Raw genomic sequence first — 22,457 nt, 5'->3', positions numbered from 1 at the left:
TTGGCCGTGAACTTGGTATGCATACACACGGCAGAACATTTTCAGCCAACATTCACCAAATCATGTGGTTTTTCAGCTCTTTACCGCCACTCTTTGGGCAACTTCTGCTATTGTTGTCTGATGTTTAACGTTGGTTCAGAGCATGCGTGTTTGTACAATGGATTTTAGTCCGATGGACTTGTATACACACAATCAGATGATCCGACAACACATTTGTTGTCGGAAAGTTTGAGAGCATGTACAGCGAACATTTGTCTGTGGAAATTACGACAACAATTGTCAGATGGAGCATACAGGCAGTCAGATTGTCCCATAAAACACTTGTCGGAAATTCCGATTGTGTGTATGGGGCTTAAGTGTGTATGTGAACAACTATATTCCTCTGATGATGTATGCATTGTCATACAATGCATGTATGCATTGTGTGCCAAGCACTGCGAGCTGCCTATATTTGGCAGGAGTCAGTCTCAAAATGCAATGACTTTGCCTGTCACGGTGGACATACCTCCAAAGTGGTCTTCAGAGTCTGGAAACCATAGAGAAGGACCACGGTCCTGAGCCTATATAGCACCCTGCGGCTAACTACATTGTACTTCAGGACAATGTGATCACCTAATGCAGGATGCAGTGCTGGAAGCAAAACACTACAGGCTGGCCCCACACAGTGGGGTCCGGTTAAGCTTCCCAATGTATAACACTTAGGGGTACTGATCCAGAAACTGCTAGATAGACCAGGGCAATGCATGGTCAAATCTTGGTAGAAGTGTTATTAGAGAAAAAAAGAAATGAAAAGAAAAGGGGAGAGTGGTTAGAACAGCATAAAACCAAAAAGCCAATATTTATTATACTGCAGCTTACCAATTATTACATGTGATGGCTGCATTCATTTCTCGTTCCCTCTTTAGGCTTTCTTTCCTTTATTTTCACCTGGTGATCTTGTCAGTTATATTTCTACAAAACAAGCTGTTCTTCAGATGTAGCAGTTACAGGGTTGAGAAACCATTTACCACTGACAGGGGTGCCTTCAATGATCAGATTTTATTTATATATCCCAAAAGCAACAAAAAACTCTTTGCTGTAACAGAGTTTAAAGCATTAGCTGGAGTTTAGTTTTAATTTGATTAGTGTATCTAAATCGGCTAGTGCATCAAACACTCCTCTCTCCCCAGATTAACAAAGCTGCTGTTAAAAGGTGCCCCTGTGCTCCTTCATACAGAATGGGGGCTCTTTAATACAGGAGGTGCGTTACTGGCTAGATAGATCACCAGGTGAAAACAGAGGGAAAAAATGGCTAAAAGGAAAACCAATGCAGCCATCACATCTAGTGACTGGCAAACTGCAATATATTACATTTTCGGCTTTGGATTTAATACTGCTTTGGAAAACTTTTCCAAAAGGATAGGAGGTCCATCACCTAAGGACAATAGCAAAAAAAAAACTGGAGTCTCAGAGTGGGTGAGGTTATATGAGCTTGCATTAGGGGTGGCCCTAGCAAGGTTTTTAGCCAGTGTCCAATCACCTGAAGGTCGTCCTGTACTGTACTATAAGGATATACAGATTTGTGAGACAGAGGCTTTCAATAGTTAAATATCCTATAGGAATGGAATGGATAATCTATGTCTGTAAACGAAAAACTTTTCAATAGAATTTAACAATACACAAAAATGAAAAAAAAAAGTGGCTAAAATAACATGGATCTTTGTGAACTAACCCAACTGAAACTATACTGGGTCTGTAGTAGCACAGCAATGTACCAAACAGTCCCCAGTTCTCCTCTTACATTTCCATATACTTTACCCTCCTTCAATTACTTTAACTGTTCCGGGTTACCGGTATTTAACTTTTTAGTATTCTGCAAATTTAAGGGACAAGAACATGACAAGCACTGTTGCCATAAGACTATTTTTTTTTTAGACATATTATTGCACATTTGAACTGTTTGAAAAAAATAAAAACTAATATGAACTTATGCCTGTCATTTCAGGCTGATAAAATCAGAAATACAGGGATATGCAGACATTTAGTCCTCATCGGAGCTATCTGAGCTTTCATCTTTGGCCACTTTCCAGTTGGTTCTTCTACTTTTCCTGGTTTCTGTGTCGGAGACTTTTTTCGACTTTGATCTGCTATGACTACTATGTTTCTTGCTAGATTTTTCAGTCCATCTTTCTTTGCGTACCTCTATTTCAGGATCCTCTGTACTGCTCATCTCATCACTTGATGAATCACTGTCCTGTCCGGAGGATGATGGCCTTTTCTTTGCCCTCTTTTTCCGGGTCGTCTTCTTCCTCTTGGACTTCTTTCGCTTTTCCTCTGATTCATCTGAGCTTTCACTTGAAGACTCTGTACTTTCCACCTGCTCTTTCTTTCTTTTCTTCAGTTTTTTGTGTGAACGCTTCTTCTGCTTTTTCTTGTGACCCTTCTTTGAACGTTTACGTTTGCGAGATTCTTGTTCTTTTTGTTTTTTGTGCCTTGATTTCTCTTGTCCGTTAGATTTCCTTTTACTTCCTTCTTCCCCTCGATCGCTAAAAGAGGAATAGTGAACAATAAATGTCAGGACACCTCTCAGTGGGGGCTTGAAGTTTAATTCATTAAATTAATGGAAATAAGGATAAATTGTTCTTTGTATACAAGAGTTTACACTTACGGTTAGTTTTAGCATCTACACTATTTAGGCCTAATCAACAGATTTTCTCAACCACTTAACCACTTAAGCCCCGGACCATATTGCTGCCTAAAGACCCAAGGGGTTTTTACAGTTCGGGACTGTGTCGCTTTAACAGACAATTGCGCGGTCGTGCAACGTGGCTCCCAAACAAAATTGGTGTCCTTTTTTCCCCACAAATAGAGCTTTCTTTTGGTGGTATTTGATCACCTCTGCGGTTTTTATTTTTTGCGCTATAAACAAAAATAGAGCGACAATTTTGAAAAAAATGCAATATTTTTTACTTTTTGCTGTAATAAATATCCCCCAAAAACATATATAAAAACATTTTTTTTCCTCAGTTTAGGCCGATACGTATTCTTCTACCTATTTTTAGTAAAAAAAAATCGCAATAAGCGTTTATCGATTGGTTTGCGCAAAATTTATAGCGTTTACAAAATAGGGGATAGTTTTATTGCATTTTTATTAATTTTTTTTTTTTTTACTACTAATGGCGGCGATCAGCGATTTTTTTCGTGACTGCGACATTATGGCGGACACTTCGGACAATTTTGACACATTTTTGGGACCATTGTCATTTTCACAGCAAAAAATGCATTTAAATTGCATTCTTTATTGTGAAAATGACAGTTGCAGTTTGGGAGTTAACCACAGGGGGCGCTGTAGGAGTTAGGGTGCACCTAGTATGTGTTTACAACTGTTGGGGGGTGTGGCTGTAGGAATGACGTTATCGATCGTGTCTTCCCTATAAAGGGAATGACGCGATCGATGCGCCGACACAGTGAAGCACGGGGAAGCCGTGTTTACACACGGCTCTCCCCGTTCTTCAGCTCCGGGGAGCGATCGCGACGGAGCGGCTATAAACAAATAGCCGCGCCGTGGTCCCGGATCGCTCCCCGAGCGGACCCGACCTCCGCATGTAGCGGGGGGGGTCCCGATCGGACCCCCCACCCGCTAATAGGCGAGGACGTACCTGTACGCCCATGTGCCTGTACGTGCCATATTGTGGACGTATATGTACATGCGGGGGTCGGGAACTGGTTAAGGACCGAGCCTGTCATTACTTAGAACCCCCAAAATTATAAAAAATAAATTCTAACACCCTAGAGAATAAAATGGCAGTCATTGCAATACTTTGTCACACCGGATTTGCGCAGCGATCTTACAAGCACACGTTTTTGGGAAAAAAATAAACAATTTGAAAAAAAAAAAAAAAAGAAAAAACAGTAAAGTTATCCCAATATTTTTTTATTTTTTTTATACTGTGAAAGATAATGTTACGCCAAGTAAATTGATACCCAACATGTTACGCTTCAAAATTGCACCCGCTCGTGGAACGGCGTCAAACTTTTACACTTAAAAATCTCTATAGGCGACAGTTTAAAAAAAAATTCTACAGGTTGCATGTTTTAAATTCTAGAGGGCTAGAATTATTGCTCCCACTCCAATGATCGCGGCGATACCTCATGTGTTGTTTGAGCACCGGTTTCATATGCGGGTGCTGCTCACGTATGCTTCTGCGTGCAAGCTCGCCTGGTCACTTTTATTTCTATTATAAGGAATGTAAACATCCCTTGTAATAGAAAAAAGCATGACAAAAAAGGTAAAAAAGACCTCAGATCTCACATTTAGACTAAAATGCAAGAAAAAAAGAAAAATAAATCTGGTCATTTGAAAAAAAAAATAAAATAAAATGGCCCTTTAAGAGCTATGGGCGGAAGTGACGTTTTGAAGTTGCTTCCACCTTGCTATGGTATGGAGACGGGTGGGGGGGCCCTTCTTGCCCTCACTCGTATCCATACCCATAAGCATAGATAATGTGATGATCGTACTTGCTCCCAAGGGCCCCTGTAGCTTTCAATCCAGTCACTGAGGATTGGGATGAGGTTTTACAAGATACAATAGCTCCTTTTGTAATCCTGACATGTGTAACCTGAGAGGTGTTTAGTTAGACATGCCTAATGTTATGGTGTGAGGTTAACGGTTTTGCTTTTTCTGTTTTTTTTTCCCCTCGACAAGAAAACTGCCCAGAATCTAGACAAGAAAAATAGAGAACATGTTCTCTATTTTTCCTCGTCATGAGATTCTCGACAGTTTTCTTGTCGAGAAACCTGAGGTGTGTATACTTACCTGTCGCCGTGGAAACCTGTGCATACTCAAAATGACTGACGCATGCGCGGTAGCTTCCTAGGCATAGGTAGGGTGCAGCAAGATGGCGGCAAGGGCATCGAATGTGAGGAGCGCATGCTTGTCGTACGCAATGACGTCACCGCGTTCTTTCCTTTCAAGAGAACCGCGGTTCTTTTGAAACGAGAGTCTGTACACTCGGGCGGCAAGAGATTCTTGCTAAGAATCTCGTCAGGTAAAACACATTTTTTTCCTGACGAGTTTCTTGCCCATGTGTACAGGGCTTGACACGTGGCCATTTTTTCTGCTTTCTACACATCAACTTCAGGGACAATGTTTTCACTTGCTGCCTTATACAGTGGGTAAAGAAAAGAATTGCTCCCCTTTTTAAAATAATCATACTTTGTCGTTTTGCAGCCTGAAATGAAGACTCCTGTTTTTTTGTTTTATACAGCTGCATTTACTCATTGTAACTTTTTTTTTTTACAGTATAATACTCATTGTAACTTAAAGCGCAAGTCCCCTAAAAAAAATAATATTAAAAGCCAGTAGCTACAAATACTGCAGCTGCTGACTCCAGGGCCGTCCGCAGCAGAGAACGAGCGATCGCTCATCACTCTGCTGCCCCCACCGCCATCCTCGTCTGACGTCCTGCCCGCCGACTGTGTGGCCGTAAGTGGGTGCAAATACCTGTCTTTAGACAGGTTTCTGCACCCCCTCCCCCCTAAAAGGTGTCAAATGTGACACCGGAGGGGGGAGGGTTCCGATGAGCGGGAGTGGAGGGTGGAGCTCCGCTTTAAAACATCCAAGGTAAAGATATAACCCCAACATGTCTGGGTACAAAATAATCGAAAACAGAATCACCGAGTTGGAAAAAGGATCACCCCCTTGTGTCAGTATTTTGTCTAACCACCTTTTGCTTTAATTACAGCCTTTTACTCTGTTGAGATATGTCTCTGCTAACTTTGCAATATTTGCCCAACCTTCTTTGCAGAACTGCTCAAGTTCAGTTACATTTGATGGTGACCATTTGTGGACAGCAGTCTTCAAGTCATTCCACAAATTTACGATGGGGTTTAAAACTGGGCTCTGACTAGGCCATGCAAGGACATTCACCTTTTTCTCCTTCGACCACTGTGTGGTCATTTTTTGCTGTGTGCTTTGGGTCGCTGTCGTCGTGTTGGAAGGTAAACCTTCTTCACATTGAGATCTTTCTCTCGGCGGGCAGCAGATTTTCCTTCTATCCTGACAATTGCTCAAGTCCCTGCTGCAGAGAAACACCCCCATAACAGGATATTGCCACCTCCATGCTTTATTATACAAATGGTGTTATTTAGATGGTGAGCTTTATTGGATTTTCGCCGGACATATTGTTTGGTGTTGAGGCCAAATTATTCAATTTTAGTCTCATCGCCATTTTATTCTCTAGGGTGTTAAAAATATATAATGTTTGGGGGTTCCAAGTAATTTTCTAGCAAAAAAAATGTTTTACTTTGTAAACACCAAATCTCAGGAAGAGAAACTGACCGGAAACTGACTGAATGGTGTGAACTAGAGCCATTGGAATACATGGAAAACACTGTGCATGCATTTTTAGTGCAGGAAAAATGCACACGAACTGTGTCTGGTTTGAACTGGCCCTTAGGCAACATTCTGCTGGGAAACCTTTAATCCTGCCATTCATCTGGAAGTTACTCTGGAGTCCATGCCTCAATGAGTCAGGGCTGTTTGGCAGCAAAAGTGGGACCTACTCAATATTAGCAGCGTGATCATAATGTTATGGCTGATCAGTGTATTAAAAAAATATAATATATATATATAATATTAAAGTAAAATATACAAAAAGTAAGTATGCCAGTCATACATATTTATACATACCTTTCTGTGTCAAATTCTTCAGGGTATAGTTCTTTATACCCACTATGCCCCCATCTGAAAAGAACAAGGAAATTATAAGCCTGCAATTTGCCAATCGGAAAATAAAGAATTAAAAGGAGGCCCAAAGTGGGATAAAACATATCAGGTAGGGGGAGATAAAATGTACATGCTCAAGGATTTTTTTTCCCACTTCAATTTTGATCACTTTAAAGGCCCGTACACACGATCCGAATATCGGACGAAAACGATCGTCCGATGAAGAATCGTACGATTTTCGGATCGTGTGTACACTACTTTCGAGAGCCGATCACGACCGTTCATCCGATATTTTTCGATCGGACATGCACGAAAATTTTCCTCGTACGATGTAAGATCGTACGATTTTCGTTTAGTCAGTACAGTTGTCGTCCGACAATACAATACAAATACATTACAACACATGACATCACTTCCGATTATTTTTTTCGGTCGTACGAGAATTTTCGTGACTTTAATAACCTATTTCATTTTACTTGCGACTATTAAGCGAAAAAAGTCGTACGATCCGTCGTACGATATTCGGATCGTGTGTACGGGCCATAAGGACCCGCTTGCTACACATCTTTTCTATCCAGGCCATTTTTCAGTGCTGTGATACTTTAACCGACAATTAATCAGTCAAGATTTAATTTGGCAGAGTTAAGGAGAAGCTGGAATAACATTTCAGATGTAATTATGTTAGTTGGCAACAGGTCAGTAACATTGAAAAAAATATAAATCGCGCTACCTCTAAACCATGTGAAACAAATGTTTGAATCACAAAACTATGTGTTATATGTTGATATAAATCATAAACTATGTGATATATGATGGTATATATAAATCACTAATATACCAAAAAAAAGAGAGGTTGATAGCCACTAGAGGGTACTATATAGCACTCTCAAGTCCCACAATAACAGTGATAAATGAACATCAAAAATTTTTTTAGATCATATCATTAGATCAATAAATATTAACCAAAAAAAATAAAAAATTATATATATAACAAATATTGTAGCAATAAAGTCCATAAATGTTTAACACATGAAATAAAAAACACCCGTGCTCTGTGCCAAGTTCCAAAATCAGTTGAAAACATGTCCAAAGAAAAGTGATGTATCCTCCACCGAACTATAGATTGGCTCCTTACCAAATCGCCATGATGACCAGCATATAATAGGTAGTCACTTAGTGCCCCTGGAAGAAGTAATATTTTACGAAACGGATGTAGGGCGGAGCCGTGTGCTGTCGTCACCCAAGAGCTCCAAACGTTCCCCCAGTGGACAGGTGTCTGGGAATTTGTGTACCGGCTGGCACATCAGATTCGAGGCATTTTTTTACTGCATGTTTGTAAGTGCAATACAACTTTTAATAAATCTTTTTTACTCATTTATTGCGCTATGTGGAGCTGTTATTGTTTTTTACATGGTGGGCATTGATGTTGGTGAAGTTTAATCACTTGTGGATGAGACCCAATGTTAAGGATTGTATCTGTCTGAACTGCAAGACTGGGAGTGACTACCTATTATATGTTGTTCATGATCCCGTCATAAGGGATCATGGCGATTTGGTAAGGAGCCAATCTATAGTTCGGTGGAGGATACATCACTTTTCTTTGGACACGTTTTCAACTGATATTGGAACTTGGCACAGAGCACAGGTGTTTTTTTATTTCATGTGTTAAACATTTATGGACTTTATTGCTACAATATTTGTTTTATTTATATGTCTATATATATTTTTATTTGGTTAATATTTATTGATCTAAAAAAAAAAATGTTGATGTTCATTTATCACTGTTATTACATGCAATCAATAAAACAAGGATTGTACATAGAACAATATCGTACCTCTGAAAAGTATAAGCATGCATATGTACTCAGTACTTGGTTTGGGCCCCTTTTTCAGCAATTACTGCCTTAATGTGGCGTGGCATGGAAGCTATGAGCCTGTGGCACTGCTGAGGTGTTATGGAAGACCAGGATGCTTCAATAGCAGACTTAAGCTCTTCTGCATTGTTCGGTCTCATGTCTCTCATCTTTCTCTTGGCAATGCCCCATAGATTCTCTATGGGGTTCAGGTCAGGCGAGTTTGCTGGCCAATCAAGCACAGTAATCCCATGGTCATTGAATCAGGTTTTGGTGCTTTTGGCAGTGTGGGCAGGTGCCAAGTCCTGCTGGAAAATTAAGTCAGCATCCCCATAGAGCTCCTCTGCGGAAGGAAGCATGAAGTGCTCCAAAATCTCCTGGTAGATGGCTGCATTGACGCTGGACTTAAAGCGGAGGTTCACCCGCACATTACACTATTTCCCCCTAGATGGATGCTCGTTTTGTCTAGGGGAATCGGCTAGTTGTTTTAAAATATGATCCTTACTTACCGTTTACGAGATGCATCTTCTCCGCCGCTTCCGGGTATGGGCTGCGGGACTGGGCGTTCCTATTTTGATTGACAGTCTTCCGAGAGGCTTCCGACGGTCGCATCCATCGCGTCACGATTTTCCGAAAGAAGCCGAACGTCGGTGCGCAGGCGCAGTATAGAGCCGCACCGACGTTCGGCTTCTTTCGGCTACTAGTGACGCGATGGATGCGACCGTCGGAAGCCTCTCGGAAGACTGTCAATCAAGAAGGAACGGCCGCTCCCGAAGACCCATACCCGGAAGCGACGGAGAAGATGCATCTCGAAAACGGTAAGTACGGATCATATTTTAAAACAACTAGCCGATTCCCCTAGACAAAACGAGCATCCATCTAAGGGGAAAAGATTAAAAAATATATAATTGGGTGAACTCCCGCTTTAATGAAGCACAGTGGACCAACACCAGCAGATGACATGGCTCCCCAAATCAACAAACTGTGGAAACTTCACACTGGACTTCAAGCATCTTGCAGTGTGTGCCTCTCCATTCTTCCTCCATACTCTGGTTCCTTTGTTTCCAAATGAGATGCTAAATTTGCTCACATCAGAAAAGAGGACTTTGGACCACTGAGCAACAGACCAGGTCTGTTTTTCTTTAGCCCAGGTAAGACACTTCTGACATTGTTTGTTGTTCAGGAGTGGCTTGACAAGAGGAATACGACATTTGAAGCCCATGTCCAGGATCTGTCTGTGTGTGGTGGCTCTCTATGCACTGACTCCAGCCTCAGTCCACTCCTTGTGAAAGTCCCCAACACTATTCATTGGCCTTTTCTTGATAATCCTCTTCAGGCTGTGGTCATCCCTGCTGCTTGTGCACCTTTTTCTTCCACACTTTTCCCTTCCACATAACTTTCTATTAATGTGCTTTGATGCAGCACTTTGGGAACATCCATCTTCTTTTGCAATTACCTTTGAGGCTTTCCCTCCTTATGGACGGTGTCAATGATGGTTTTCTGCATAACTGTCAGGTCAGGAGTCTTTCCCACGATTGTGATTCCTACTGAACCAGACTGAGAGACCATTTAAAGGCTCAGGAACCCTTTGCAGATGTTATGGCTTAATTAGCTGATTAGAGTGGGACACATTGAGCCTAGAATATTGCACCTTTTCACAATATTCTGAGATTGTGGATTTGGGGTTTTCATGAGCTGTAAGCCAAAATCATCACAATTATGACAAATCACGGCTTGAACTATCTTGCTTTGCATGTAATAAGTCCATCTCATATATTAGTTTCACCTTTTAAAGTTGTATTAGTGAAATAAATGAACTTTTGCACGATATTCTAATTTTTCGAGTTTCACCTGTACTGATGGCGGTACTAGTGACAGGCCTGTGTGGATATACCGACGGCGGTACTAGTGGCGGGCCTGCGTGGATATACCGATGGCGGTACTAGTGGCGGGCCTGCGTGGATATACCGATGGCGGTACTAGTGGCGGGCCTGTGTGGATATACCGATGGTGGTACTAGTGGCGGGCCTGTGTGGATATACCGATGGCGGTACTAGTGGCAGGCCTGTGTGGATACACCGATGGCGGTACCATTTGCAGGCCTGTGTTGTGATACTGATGGCGGGCCTGTGTAGTGGTACCGATGGGGGTCCTGTGTGACAGATCCGGATGGTCTGACAGAACTCCTGACAGGTTCTTTTTACTGGGGAGGGTGGGGGGGCTGTTGTGCACAGCAATAAAGTACAGACAATACACTGATCTTACGCGCTGATCCCTGCCCTCTCCTCACACGATCGTCATTCTGCTATAGGCCAGGCGAAAGTGGTTAAGGAGCCATATTGTTCTTTCTTTGACAATAAAATAATTAGAAAACCAACTCTAGGGTTCTTCCCAATGGCCTTGTTGGCACTTCCAGCTTAAGCATCAAAAGAGGACAAGGCTGCATTTAGTAAATTTACTGCAACTTCATTTACAGAGGATGGATGTCTTCCAGAAAGAAGAACCCCTGTTTATTTTGCCATTAGCCCTAGAAAAGCAGAGAGTTGTGAAATATTGAACTACCGCTAACTGAATAGTGAAAACTGTACAGACAGCATATGCTTCCAGAGGTTTACTTTCCCCATCCAGTTTAACAGCACACTTAACAACAGGTATAGCGGTCTAATCCCCCCCCCCCCCCCCCCCCCCCAAGATTTATGAGATTTGCAAAGCAGCAAATTGGAGATAGGCAAACAACTTTATCCAACACCCTTTCCTCCCCATTTGTTTTGCTAGTCACATCCCATGCGTATGCGGACATGAGGAGGCCAGGTATATGAAAAATAAGAGGACATTCTCCATATAGACAGAAACATAGAAGAATGGAGGCAAAATACAGGAACACTTGTGATATTTTATTTAACTTTACTTTTCTGATTTTTAATGTCAGCCCCCCCCGTGTCCTATCATGGATCCAGATGGGAAGTACAGTGTTTTCAACCTTTTATGGACTAGTAAAAGGAAAGTCCTGAGAGGTTAGAAGGCAGAGGTAACCTATCGGTATGCCGACATAGGGAAAGAAGACCAAAAAAGGAAAATTACAGTAAGTATCTTATCACAATTTTCTGCATTTTATGTTTAGTATTAAATTAAAACCTGATGAGACAAGGGACTACATACACAAATTCTTCCACAGCAAAACGTCCTACCTGTCAGGAATGCTAGCCTCACATTCAGAATACTTCTTGTTCAAGGCTCGTACACTCAGAGCATCTGGTCTTAGAGTAACTGCTGCTGCAGCTCCACCTTTCACAGGCTCCCGATTCCCCTCGGCATCAAACCCATCTGATCTCATACGACTTCTAACAAAAAAGCACATGAAAGATTACCAACTGGAACATTTTTGGCTGAAATCCATTTCATATTATTAATTTTTTTTTTTAAAGTGTATATGCACCAATGCCCTGTATTCCATTTTTACTATTAAAAATAACCTTTGTTTAACAAAGATATGCTGGCACCCATAACAAAACCGTAAATTCAGGATGCACTTCGGCTGAAACCGAAAATGACAGTTTAAAAATAAATGATATAACGTATATACTCGAGTATAAGCAGACCCCCCAAAAATTTTTACCCCCCAAAAAACTGGGAAAACGTATTGACTCGAGTATAAGCCGAGGGTGAGAATGCAGCAGCCACTGTAAGAGGAAAAGAGGGTCAACAGTCTATTTGCAAGCCTCACTGTGCCCATTGCAACGTCACTGTGCTTGTCATCACTGTGCCTGAAATTGAGAGGCTGCGGGCTACCATTCAATGTTTAAAACTCACGGTCTGGAGTGCGCATGCGTGGGTTCCCGAGGACGGACATGTGCTGAAGGAGCTCCGCACCTCCCCGGCCAACGATAGCTAACACAAGCGCAGGCAGCAACTCCCGGTAATCGGGATTAGCGCGGGCGGTACCCGAGGCGGCGATGAACAGAAGGGCGAGGGGACAGCCGAAAAAAAGCCATAACCATCAGGCTAAGCCTCACGGAGGAGCGGGACCCTCCCCAGGACATAGGCCGCAATCCAAGATGGCGCCGGGCCGTGTCGACACACGAGGCAGCCAGGCCTCCAGGATGCAGAGACCGCAGATGGACGAAGGCGAGATCCAGGCTGACCATCCCAGGGATCCCTTCTCCTCTCAATCTTCAGGAGAGCAGGAGACAGAGCTACAGGGTGAGTCATTATCACAGCCCTCATCCCCTGCTACATACAGAGGCATGCATGAAATGGTGGACTCCCCTATGTCCTCCATGGACAGGAATATGGCCGAGCTGACAGAGGCAGTATTTAGCCAAGCTAGCATACAAGCTTTAACCCCCCAACCACCAGCATATTCAGGGGATGCAGTCCTGCTAGCTCGCTTCTCTGAGATGCTACAACAGGAGCTATCTAAAGCCTGCTCTATGATAACTACAGACCTTAAGAGAGACATTCATGGCCTGGGGCAGAGATTTGAGATGATAGAAACTAAAGTGGACAGTGCAGTCAAAAAGGTCAATCAAAACTCAAACATGATTGCTGACCTTCAAGATCGATTAGATGAGGCCTATACTAAGATTGAAGATTTGGAGAACCGTTCTCGCAGAGAGAACGTGCGCATACGTGGTCTTCCGGAAAGCCACACTGACCTGGAAGGGGCCATGAAAGATCTAATAAGAGACCTGATTCCTGACATTAAGGCACATCATATGGAGATTGACCGCATCCATCGGGCCCTAACAGCCCCAAGGAAAGATGGCCTTCCGCGTGACATTATAGTCAAACCGCACTATTTCAGAATCAAAGAGAGGCTGATGTTTGCGGCACGTAATAGACAGGATCTGGTACTGTATGGAGCGCAGATTCAACTTTTCACTGACCTAGCCCCTTCCACTGTGCAAAAACGCAGGAATCTGAAACCTTTGCTGCAACAACTTGTGCATAAGCAGATAAAGTACCGCTGGGCTTTCCCATTTCGGCTGTCATTCTCCTATCAAGGCAGATCCCATTCCTTCACAAAGTTTGCGGATGGCGAAGATCTTCTACTAAGCCTTGGAATCATCACTCAAGATGCAGGTGCCTCTGTCTCACGCCAGGACCATCGACCCATCTCCCCGCTGTGGCAGACCCAACGACACTCACAATCCTCCAGATCTCCTCAGACGACCTGAATGTGGACTCTACTACCCCCAGGGACGGGGTGAGCTGAAGTCTTTTTCGTTGACTGAACTATAGTCCATTGGGGGCCGTGGCCTGAACCTAGTAGCCCTGGTTGCGCATCAAGCATATGGTTCCTATTATACCCAGAACGGTTTCATTGAAGTAAACATTTTTTTTTTTTTTTCCTCTGTGTGTGTCCCCTACCATTTTTTATATTGACTCTTTGATGGGTACTACTGAAGTAGAAATATGTTCCATGTTTTCATAGGTTTTTTTTAGTTTTTTTTTGCTATTGACCTGCATTTTAGGTTTTAGTAGGTTGACCGGGGAGGCCATCCATGCCACCCACTTGCGAGACTACTTCTCCTCTACGGAGGAAGGTAACCTTGCTCATGCAAATCCGGATGTTGTATCCGGCTGGGGCTATTCCCCATAATGTTGTTAAATATCTCAGGTTGCCTGTGAACAGTTTTACAGGCTTTTGGTCGAATGTATGTTTGTGGCTCTTTTACCTATACCTCTTTTTCTCTTTGCCCTATGGTCCTACCCTTTTCCCCCCCGAGTTCCGGCTCCGTGCTCCACAGTATCCACTCGGCCCAGGTCCCAGGTTGGGCCGAAGTCCTGTCTTTGCGAGGCTGCAGACTCGTTCTGATTGACACAAGGTAAGAGTGCTCTGCCCTACCACGATGGCCGGTAGTTTTCCCACGGACTATTTGATAGTCACCCATAATATACATGGTTTTAATTCCCCCACTAAAAGAACTAAGGCCTTTCAATTCTATCACAAACAGAGGGCTGATATCCTGTTATTACAGGAGACTCACTTTTCTAAATTATCGGCACCCAGGTACCTAAATGTGAAATATCCACAATTTTATTTGGCAAGCGGACCCGCTAAGCGGGGCGGGGTGGCGATCTGCCTATCTAGGCGGACACCCTTCACCCCCCTCACAGTGGTGAAAGATAAGGAAGGCAGATATGTCATGGCAGCTGGTCGCCTTCATGACCAGTTGGTCACCTTTATATCTTATTACGCCCCTAACACGGGACAGACCGAATTCTTTAGTAAAATGCTCAGAATATTAATGCCTAAAGTACTGGGACAGGTGATAATGGGGGGAGACAGTAATATCCCGCTAGATAGAATAATGGACAAAACGGATCCAGCTAGACCGATCCTTAGAAGGCCACCGACTGGTAGTAACAGGGTTGCGCGCCCGTTACATTTACACGACTTGATAGATGCCTGGAGGGAGTGTAATCCCACGGTTAGAGACTACACACACTTTTCTCAGGTGCACCACACATATTCCCGGATAGATCACATCCTAGTGCGTACCCCTTTGCTGCCGTACATGATGTCGGTTAAGATACTGTCGACCCCATGGTCGGATCATTCTCCAGTTAAATTGTCAGTAAAAGGACTGTGGTCTAAACCTACCCCTTCTCCTTGGAGACTTAACGCTAGCCTACTGAATGACCCCTTGCTATACACCGAAATCGAAAAGGCACTACAAGAGTACTTTAATATTAATAAGGCATCGGATACTTCTCCTAACATTAATCGGGGTGCTCATAAGGTCACGGTGAGGGGTAAATTAATCCAATTGGCTGCTAGGGAAAAGAGGAACCGGGAGCAAACGATAAGGCAATTGGAGGATGATCTAGACCGCCTGTTAGAGGAACAGCGAGGAAACACCCAGACTGACATTAGGAGTAAGATAGATGACGCACGGTTGGCCCTTAATCTTAGCCTGACCACCCAAGCGGAAAAGCATATCAGCTGGTCCAAGCATAGATTCTACACAATGGGGGATAAACCCACCACTATGTTAGCTAGGAAGCTAGTACCCCGACAACACGCTGCAACGCTACCTAAACTACGACTACCCTCAGGTCACCCCACCCGGAATCCATTCTGGGGGAGTTCCAAAAATTTTACACGACACTGTATAGCTCTCCCGCTAGCTATGAGCCCTCCAGGGCAGAACAGTTTTTCCGCGACGTACGATTGCCCCGACTCACCCAGGCTTACATGGAACTAATGGATGGAGAATTTACGGAGCCCGAAATTAGATTGGCCATAAAAACCATTCATCCATCTAAAGCACCGGGACCGGATGGCTTCACTGGCCATTACTATAGGAAATATAGCGAGATCCTTGTCCCACATTTGTGTTCCTATTTTAATGACTTAAGGAGGGGGAATACTATTCCTGACCACGAAAACGTAGCGTATCTACATGTTATCCCAAAACCGGGCCGGGATCATGGAGATTGCGCTAACTATCGCCCGATCTCTTTGATCAATACGGACCTGAAGATATTGACGAAGGTGCTAGCATTCAGACTAAACACGTTTATTTCAAAATACGTCCACCCTGACCAGGCAGGTTTTGTCCCCAACCGTCAGGCATCTGACCAGACTCGCAGAGTTGTAAACCTAATCCCCGCAATTCAGTCAGATTGGGATGGGAGGGGCCCCCGGCGGGGAATGCTGCTCTCGTTGGACATCCAAAAGGCGTTCGATTAGATTTCGTGGGAATACCCATTTGATGTATTGCGTCGTTTCGGCGAGCGCTTTCTGGTCCTCTTGCGAACGCTGTATCATTCTCCCTCGGCACTATTGAGATTAAGGGGATATTCATCCACACCAGTCGATATTAAAAGGGGAACAAGGCAAGGATGCCCGTTATCGCCGCTGCTATTTGTTTTAGCAATAGAGCTATTGGCTATTAGGATCCGTTCAAGCCCAGATGTCAAGGGTATCGTGTGTGGAGACGACGAGCATAAGTGCTTGCTCTTTGCAGACGACCTTTTATTGACACTGTCGTCACCTATTACTTCCCTCCCTAACCTTTATGCGATTTTGAAACCATTTTCGGAAATCTCAGGACTCCGAATTAATCATGATAAATCAAGGGCCCTTAATATATCTTTGCCAAAATCTACTCAGGAGACTCTAGAGCGATCGCACAGGTTCAAGTGGGAACAGAATGCTCTTCCTTAACTCGGTATAAATTTGACCTCATCTATTCAAACGTTATATAGACAGAATTACCCTGCCCTATTCAAACGCCTATCAGACGACTTGGCCAGATGGCAGATTCACCCCCCTTCGTGGTTCGGCAGATTGCACTCAATAAAAATGAATGTACTACCTAGGGTTCTATATCTGTTTCGTACCTTGCCAGTGTCACTTGCTCGATCTGACCTTCAAATATTCCAAAAGAAGATCTTACAGTTCATCTGGGGTGATAAGAGGCCTAGGGTGAATAGGGAAACCATGTACACACCAAAACAAAGGGAGGCTTGGGTCTACCTGACCTAATGAAATATTATTATGCGGCCCAGATGGCCCACCTCGCGAGGTACTATTCCCATAAGCCGAACGCAATATGGATGACTATGGAATCCTATTCCTGTCGCCCCGATTTGATTTCTCATGTTATGTGGCTTCCTATGAAGGACAGACCGATCATATTATGTCCTACTCTGTCCTTTTCGTTGGAAATTTGGGACAGGCTCTTTAGGACTAGGAAGTTTAAATCCCCACACAACCCGTTAGCCCCCTTATTAAAAAACAGGGATTTCACCCCGGGCCTCTCTCCAGCAGGGTTCCATTGGTGGACAAATAAAGGTCTTTTACGAATAGCCGATCTTTGTGATCATAAAGGAATATTGTCGGAGAGAACACTTGTTGAAAAATATCAAATGCCAGTGACTGAACGTTTTAGATATGCGCAACTGCAACACTTTTTACAAAAGGTTGCTCGTAACGGTGATTTAAATACTATGACTTCTATGGAGTTTGTATGTAGGCAATATGATAAGGTCAGGGGCCATATTTCTGCTATTTATTCTATCCTATCATACTCCTCGAAGAAGCTGAGTTATATGCTCCAGTGGGAACAGGACCTGCAGGAGACATTCGAGGTTGATGAATGGCACAGGCTGTCGGACTCCGCGTTCCGATCGATTATGAATACTTCCATTATAGAAGCTAATTACAAGGTATTGCTGAGGTGGTATATGGTACCGGCTAGACTGGCCGCTTTTGTGCCGGGTGCCTCTCGGGAGTGCTTTAGAGGATGTGGGCAGACGGGATCCACCTACCATGTGTGGTGGACCTGTCCTAGGGTCCGGAGATACTGGATCAGGGTGTATAATTTCATCTACTCCCTGACTCAGATCAATTTAGTCAAAGATGCTAAACATGCGCTCCTGGGGGGTACGATTCCTGACGCTTCCAAATCCCAGAGAAGGCTAGTGGCATTTATATTCACCTCGGCAAAAATAACCATAGCAAGGAACTGGAGGTCCGCGGCCTTGCCATTTGATCAACTTAAACACAAATTGTTTTGGCTTATGTTGAATGAGCGGCTAACGGCAATCGCACAGGACAAGATGAAGCAGTTCCATAAGGTCTGGGATCCGTGAATCTACTACTTAACTGGTGACTCTGGGTCGAGAGGTTCTTAGGTTTATCTTGAGGATTATTTTTAAGGAGCACGGAGCCCCAACTCCCCCCTTCCCCCCTCTTCTTTCTTATCTCACTGTTTCCTTTCTTGTCATTCCCCAACGGGACTGCAATCCCTTTTTTGTTCTGCTTCACTTCCTCCTTCATACATATCCGAAGTGATGGTTAATAGCGACTAATTTGCCAATTGTATGATGTGGTTATCCATGTGATATGGGGGGTGGTAACCCCAAATAGGCGAAGGCTTTCGATGATGTTAAATAGATAGTCAAACCCTTACCTATAGAAAGAAGTTACGCTGATATGTACATCTTTTGTTTGTGCAAGAAATTTAATAAACACTATTGAAACATAAAACTCACGGTCTCCTCCTGGTCCCTTCCGTGATAGGAGTTTCTCAGCTGACACAGTTCCACCTATCACGAACGGTCTCTCATCCTCACCCATCCCAGCAGACACTGTGTTCAGTTTTTCGCCAATCACAGAAGTCCGAGGATGAAAGGGCGTCCGTGATTGGCGGAACACTGTACACAGTGTCTGCTGGGATGGGTGAGGATGAGAGAACGTTTGTGATAGGCGTTTCATAGCAGACAGAGTTCCGCCTATCACCGAAGGGACAAGAGGAGACCGCAAGTTTTAAACGATAGATGCCCGCAGCCTCTCAGTATTTCCAGGTACACTGACTCGAGTATAAGCCGAGAGGGGCATTTTCAGCCCAAAAAAAAAGGGCTGAAAATCTCGGCTTTTACTGAGTATATAATTTATTACACACATATTATTTATAAATATAATTGTATTATATTTGACCTTTTAAAAAAATATCATGAATTTAAATGAATTTTAATTTATTGTCGGCCATTATCGGCACCTTTAGTGCAAGAAGAGCCCAAGAAAAATGCATCCCTTTAAATTCTATGTATGTCTTCACACTGGTCCACTGCCCTTTCGTTGTAGTGTTAAAAATCTTGCTTGCTACATATTTGGTCAGAAAAAAAAAAAAAAACACCAAAAAACGCTCCTTCTTATTAAAATGCATTGAAAAATGCAGCAAGAAAGCATCAATAACACACTCGGGGTTACGTTTTTAGTCAAAATTGTGTGCATTTTCGGCGCCATTATCCGCACCTTTTTGCCAAGAACATAATTTTCAGGCGATCTGTTTCGGTCGCCAAAATTTCGGTGCATCTCTAGCATTATTGGAATTTATAAGCAGACAAAAAAAATAAAAGATGTTCACAATTTAGATATTTTCTCTGATGAAAACTTAGGCCCCTTTCAGACTGGGGCGGGAGCCGCGGTGGCGGTATAACGCCGCTAAAAATAGCGGCGCTATACCGCCGAGATTGCCGCGGGAATCGGCCGCTAGCAGTGCGGTATTAACCCCCGCTAGCGGCCGATAAAGGGTTAATACCGCCCGCAATGCGCCTCTATAGAGGCGCATTGCTGGCGGTATTGCCGCGGTTTCCAATTGTTTTCAATGGGAAGGAGCGGTATACATGCTGCTCCTCTCACCGCTCCAAAGATGCTGCTGACAGGAGATTTTTTGGTCTCCCGCCAGCGCATCGCCTCAGTGTGAAAGCCCTCTGGCTTTCACATTGAGTCTGCAGTAAAGGAGTTTTTCAGGCGAGATAGCAGCGCTATTTTTAGCGCTGTACCGCCTGAAAAACTCCTAAATGTGAAAGGGGCCTTAGGATGCCATGGCCTTCCAAGAAGAGTAGGCAGGGAAAATGAGGAGTCACTCTTGATTCATTTGTGTAAAAAGTGATTGTGAACAAATCACCTTGTAAAAACATCCCATTCAGTTTAAAATAGAAATGAAAGGCAAAACATTTTTGTTTAGCTATAAATTAAACCACCAATATAAATACCTCTTTTCCCTTTTTTTTATAAGTGATCACAAACCCTCTATTCTCAGCTGCATAAATAGCTGGGGGAGGAGAAGCAGCAGCAGCAGCAGCACACTGATTTTCCCAGTGAATGTCTGTGCAGCAGGGGCGTGTCAGGACAAGTCTGATCATTGGAGGAGATCACACTGAGTTTCCAGCATGGCTAGAGAACTGACCATGGCGTGCTCTCCTGCTTAGTGTGGTCAGTTTTTACCAGGAAAGCAGAACAACTGGCAGGAACACCAGGGGGGATTTCACACAAAAGAAGCAATACAAAGAACAGGATACTTTTTCATACAAGTACGGTACAGCAGGCACATATCAGAAATATGAAGTGTTGGGGCAACAAATGCTTTAAACTACTGAGCTCTTTAACCACTTAACCCCCGGACCATATTGCTGGTCAAAGACCAGGCCACTTTTTGCGATTCGGCACTGCGTTGCTTTAACTGACAATTGCGCGGTCGTGCGACGTGGCTCCCAAACAAAATTGGCGTCCTTTTTTTCCCACAAATAGAGCTTTCTTTTGGTGGTATTTGATCACCTCTGCGGTTTTTAGTTTTTGCACTATAAACAAAAACAGAGCGACAATTTTGAAAAAAATGAATATTTTAAACTTTTTGCTATAATAAATATCCCCCAAAATATCTAAAAAAAAAACTATTTTTTTCCTCAGTTTAGGCCAATACGTATTCGTCTACATATTTTCCATAAAAAAAATCAAAAAAAAAATCACAATAAGCGTTTATTGATTGGTTTGCGCAAAATTTTTTACAAAATAGGGGATAGTTTTATGGCATTTTTCTTAATATTTTTTTTACTAGTAATGGCGGCGATCAGCGATTTTGTTCAGTACTGCGACATTATGGCGGACACTTTTGACACATTTTTGGGACCATTGGCATTTTTATAGCGATCAGTACTATAAAAATCCATTGATTACTATAAAATTGCCACTAGCAGGGAAGGGGTTAACACTAGGGGGCGAGGAAGGGGTTAAGTATGTTCCCTGGGTGTGTTCTAACTGAAGGGGGCGGGGGGAGGGTGGGACTGACTGATCGCTGTTCATACATTGTATGAACAGACGGTCAGGCATTTCTCCTGGTTCTCGCTCTGTAACGAGCGATCGCGGGTGCCCGGCGGTGATCGCGCCCCCCCCCCCCCCCCCCCGGGATCAGGGACTAGCGGGGGCGCGCGTGCAAGCCCCTATTGGCTGCTGGGAGAGATGACGTATAGCTATGTGATCTCGCCCAGCAGAGCCGACCTTCCGCCGTATAACTGCGGCGGCTGGTCGCCAGGCAGTTAAACCTGGCACTTAAAGCGATTGTATACCCGCGATGTTTTTTTTTTTTTTTTCACCTGAAAGGCAAAAGCCATAATGAGCACCGCATACTAGCTCATTATGAAATACTTACCTCGGAACGAGGTGTAGAGAACTTACCTGGTCCACGCCGAGCGAGATGTCATCTTGCGTCGGCGTGTCTTCTGGGTATCGCCGCTCCAGCGCTGCGATTGGCTGGAGCGGCGATGTCGTCACTCCCGCACATGCACGCGGGAGACTTCAATCCGGCAAGGTCCGGTAAAAGTGGTAGTAATGACTTTTGTTTTTGTGCTGGTCAGAACTAGGGTTGTCCCGATACCGATACTAGTATCGGTACCGATTCTGAGTATTTGCGGGAGTACTTGTACTCCCGCAAATACCCCCGATACCGAAATAGAATACTTGCACCCCCCCCCCCCGCCGTTACGCCGCATCCCACCGCCGTTACGCCGCATCCCTGCTACCGCCGACTGGGTAATACGGGCGGGGAACATTACAGCTTTCATTTGAATAGCTGTAATGATTCGCGCCGCGTATAGACACTCCCCCTTGCTCGGGTGAACTGTCCAATCCCGAGCAAGGGGGAGTGTCTATACGCAGCTCGAATCATTACAGCTATTCAAATGAAAGCTGTGATGTTCCCCGCGCATATTAACCAGTCGGCGGCAGCGGGGATGCGGCGGGATGCAGGTATGGGGGACATGGCTGGATATGGGGGGGGGGGAGACATGGCTGCATGGGGGGAGACATGGCTGCATATGGGGGGAGACATGGCTGCATATGGGGGACATGGCTGGATATGGGGGGAGACATGGCTGCATATGGGTGACATGGCTGGATATGGGGGGGGGGACATGGCTGCATATGGGGGGAGACATGGCTGCATATGGGGGGGGGGGACATGGCTGCATATGGGGGGGGGACATGGCTGAATATGGGGGGGGGGACATGGCTGAATATGGGGGGGGGGACATGGCTGCATATGGGGGGGGGGGGACATGGCTGCATATGGGGGGGGGACATGGCTGCATATGGGGGGGGGGGG

At 44.2% G+C, this 22,457-nt stretch overlaps 1 protein-coding gene across 1 annotated transcript in view; it reads right to left on the bottom strand.

Moving 5' to 3' along the window:
* Positions 1-346: 346 nt before the first annotated feature.
* NKAPD1 (NKAP domain containing 1) overlaps positions 347-22,457 on the bottom strand; it is a 38,470-nt gene continuing 16,359 nt past the window's right edge. Inside the window, exons 5-7 of the mRNA XM_040325422.1 lie at positions 11,748-11,900; positions 6,671-6,724; positions 347-2,525 (exon numbers count right to left, since the gene is read on the bottom strand). Of these exons, the coding sequence (XP_040181356.1) occupies positions 2,021-2,525; positions 6,671-6,724; positions 11,748-11,900 (712 nt within the window). The 3' untranslated portion in view covers positions 347-2,020. The remainder of the gene's footprint in view (positions 2,526-6,670; positions 6,725-11,747; positions 11,901-22,457) is intronic.

Source organism: Rana temporaria, chromosome 10 (genome assembly GCF_905171775.1).
Source record: "Rana temporaria chromosome 10, aRanTem1.1, whole genome shotgun sequence".
Taxonomy (NCBI): Eukaryota; Metazoa; Chordata; class Amphibia; order Anura; family Ranidae; genus Rana; species Rana temporaria.
This window is presented reverse-complemented; position numbering and strand designations above follow the sequence as displayed.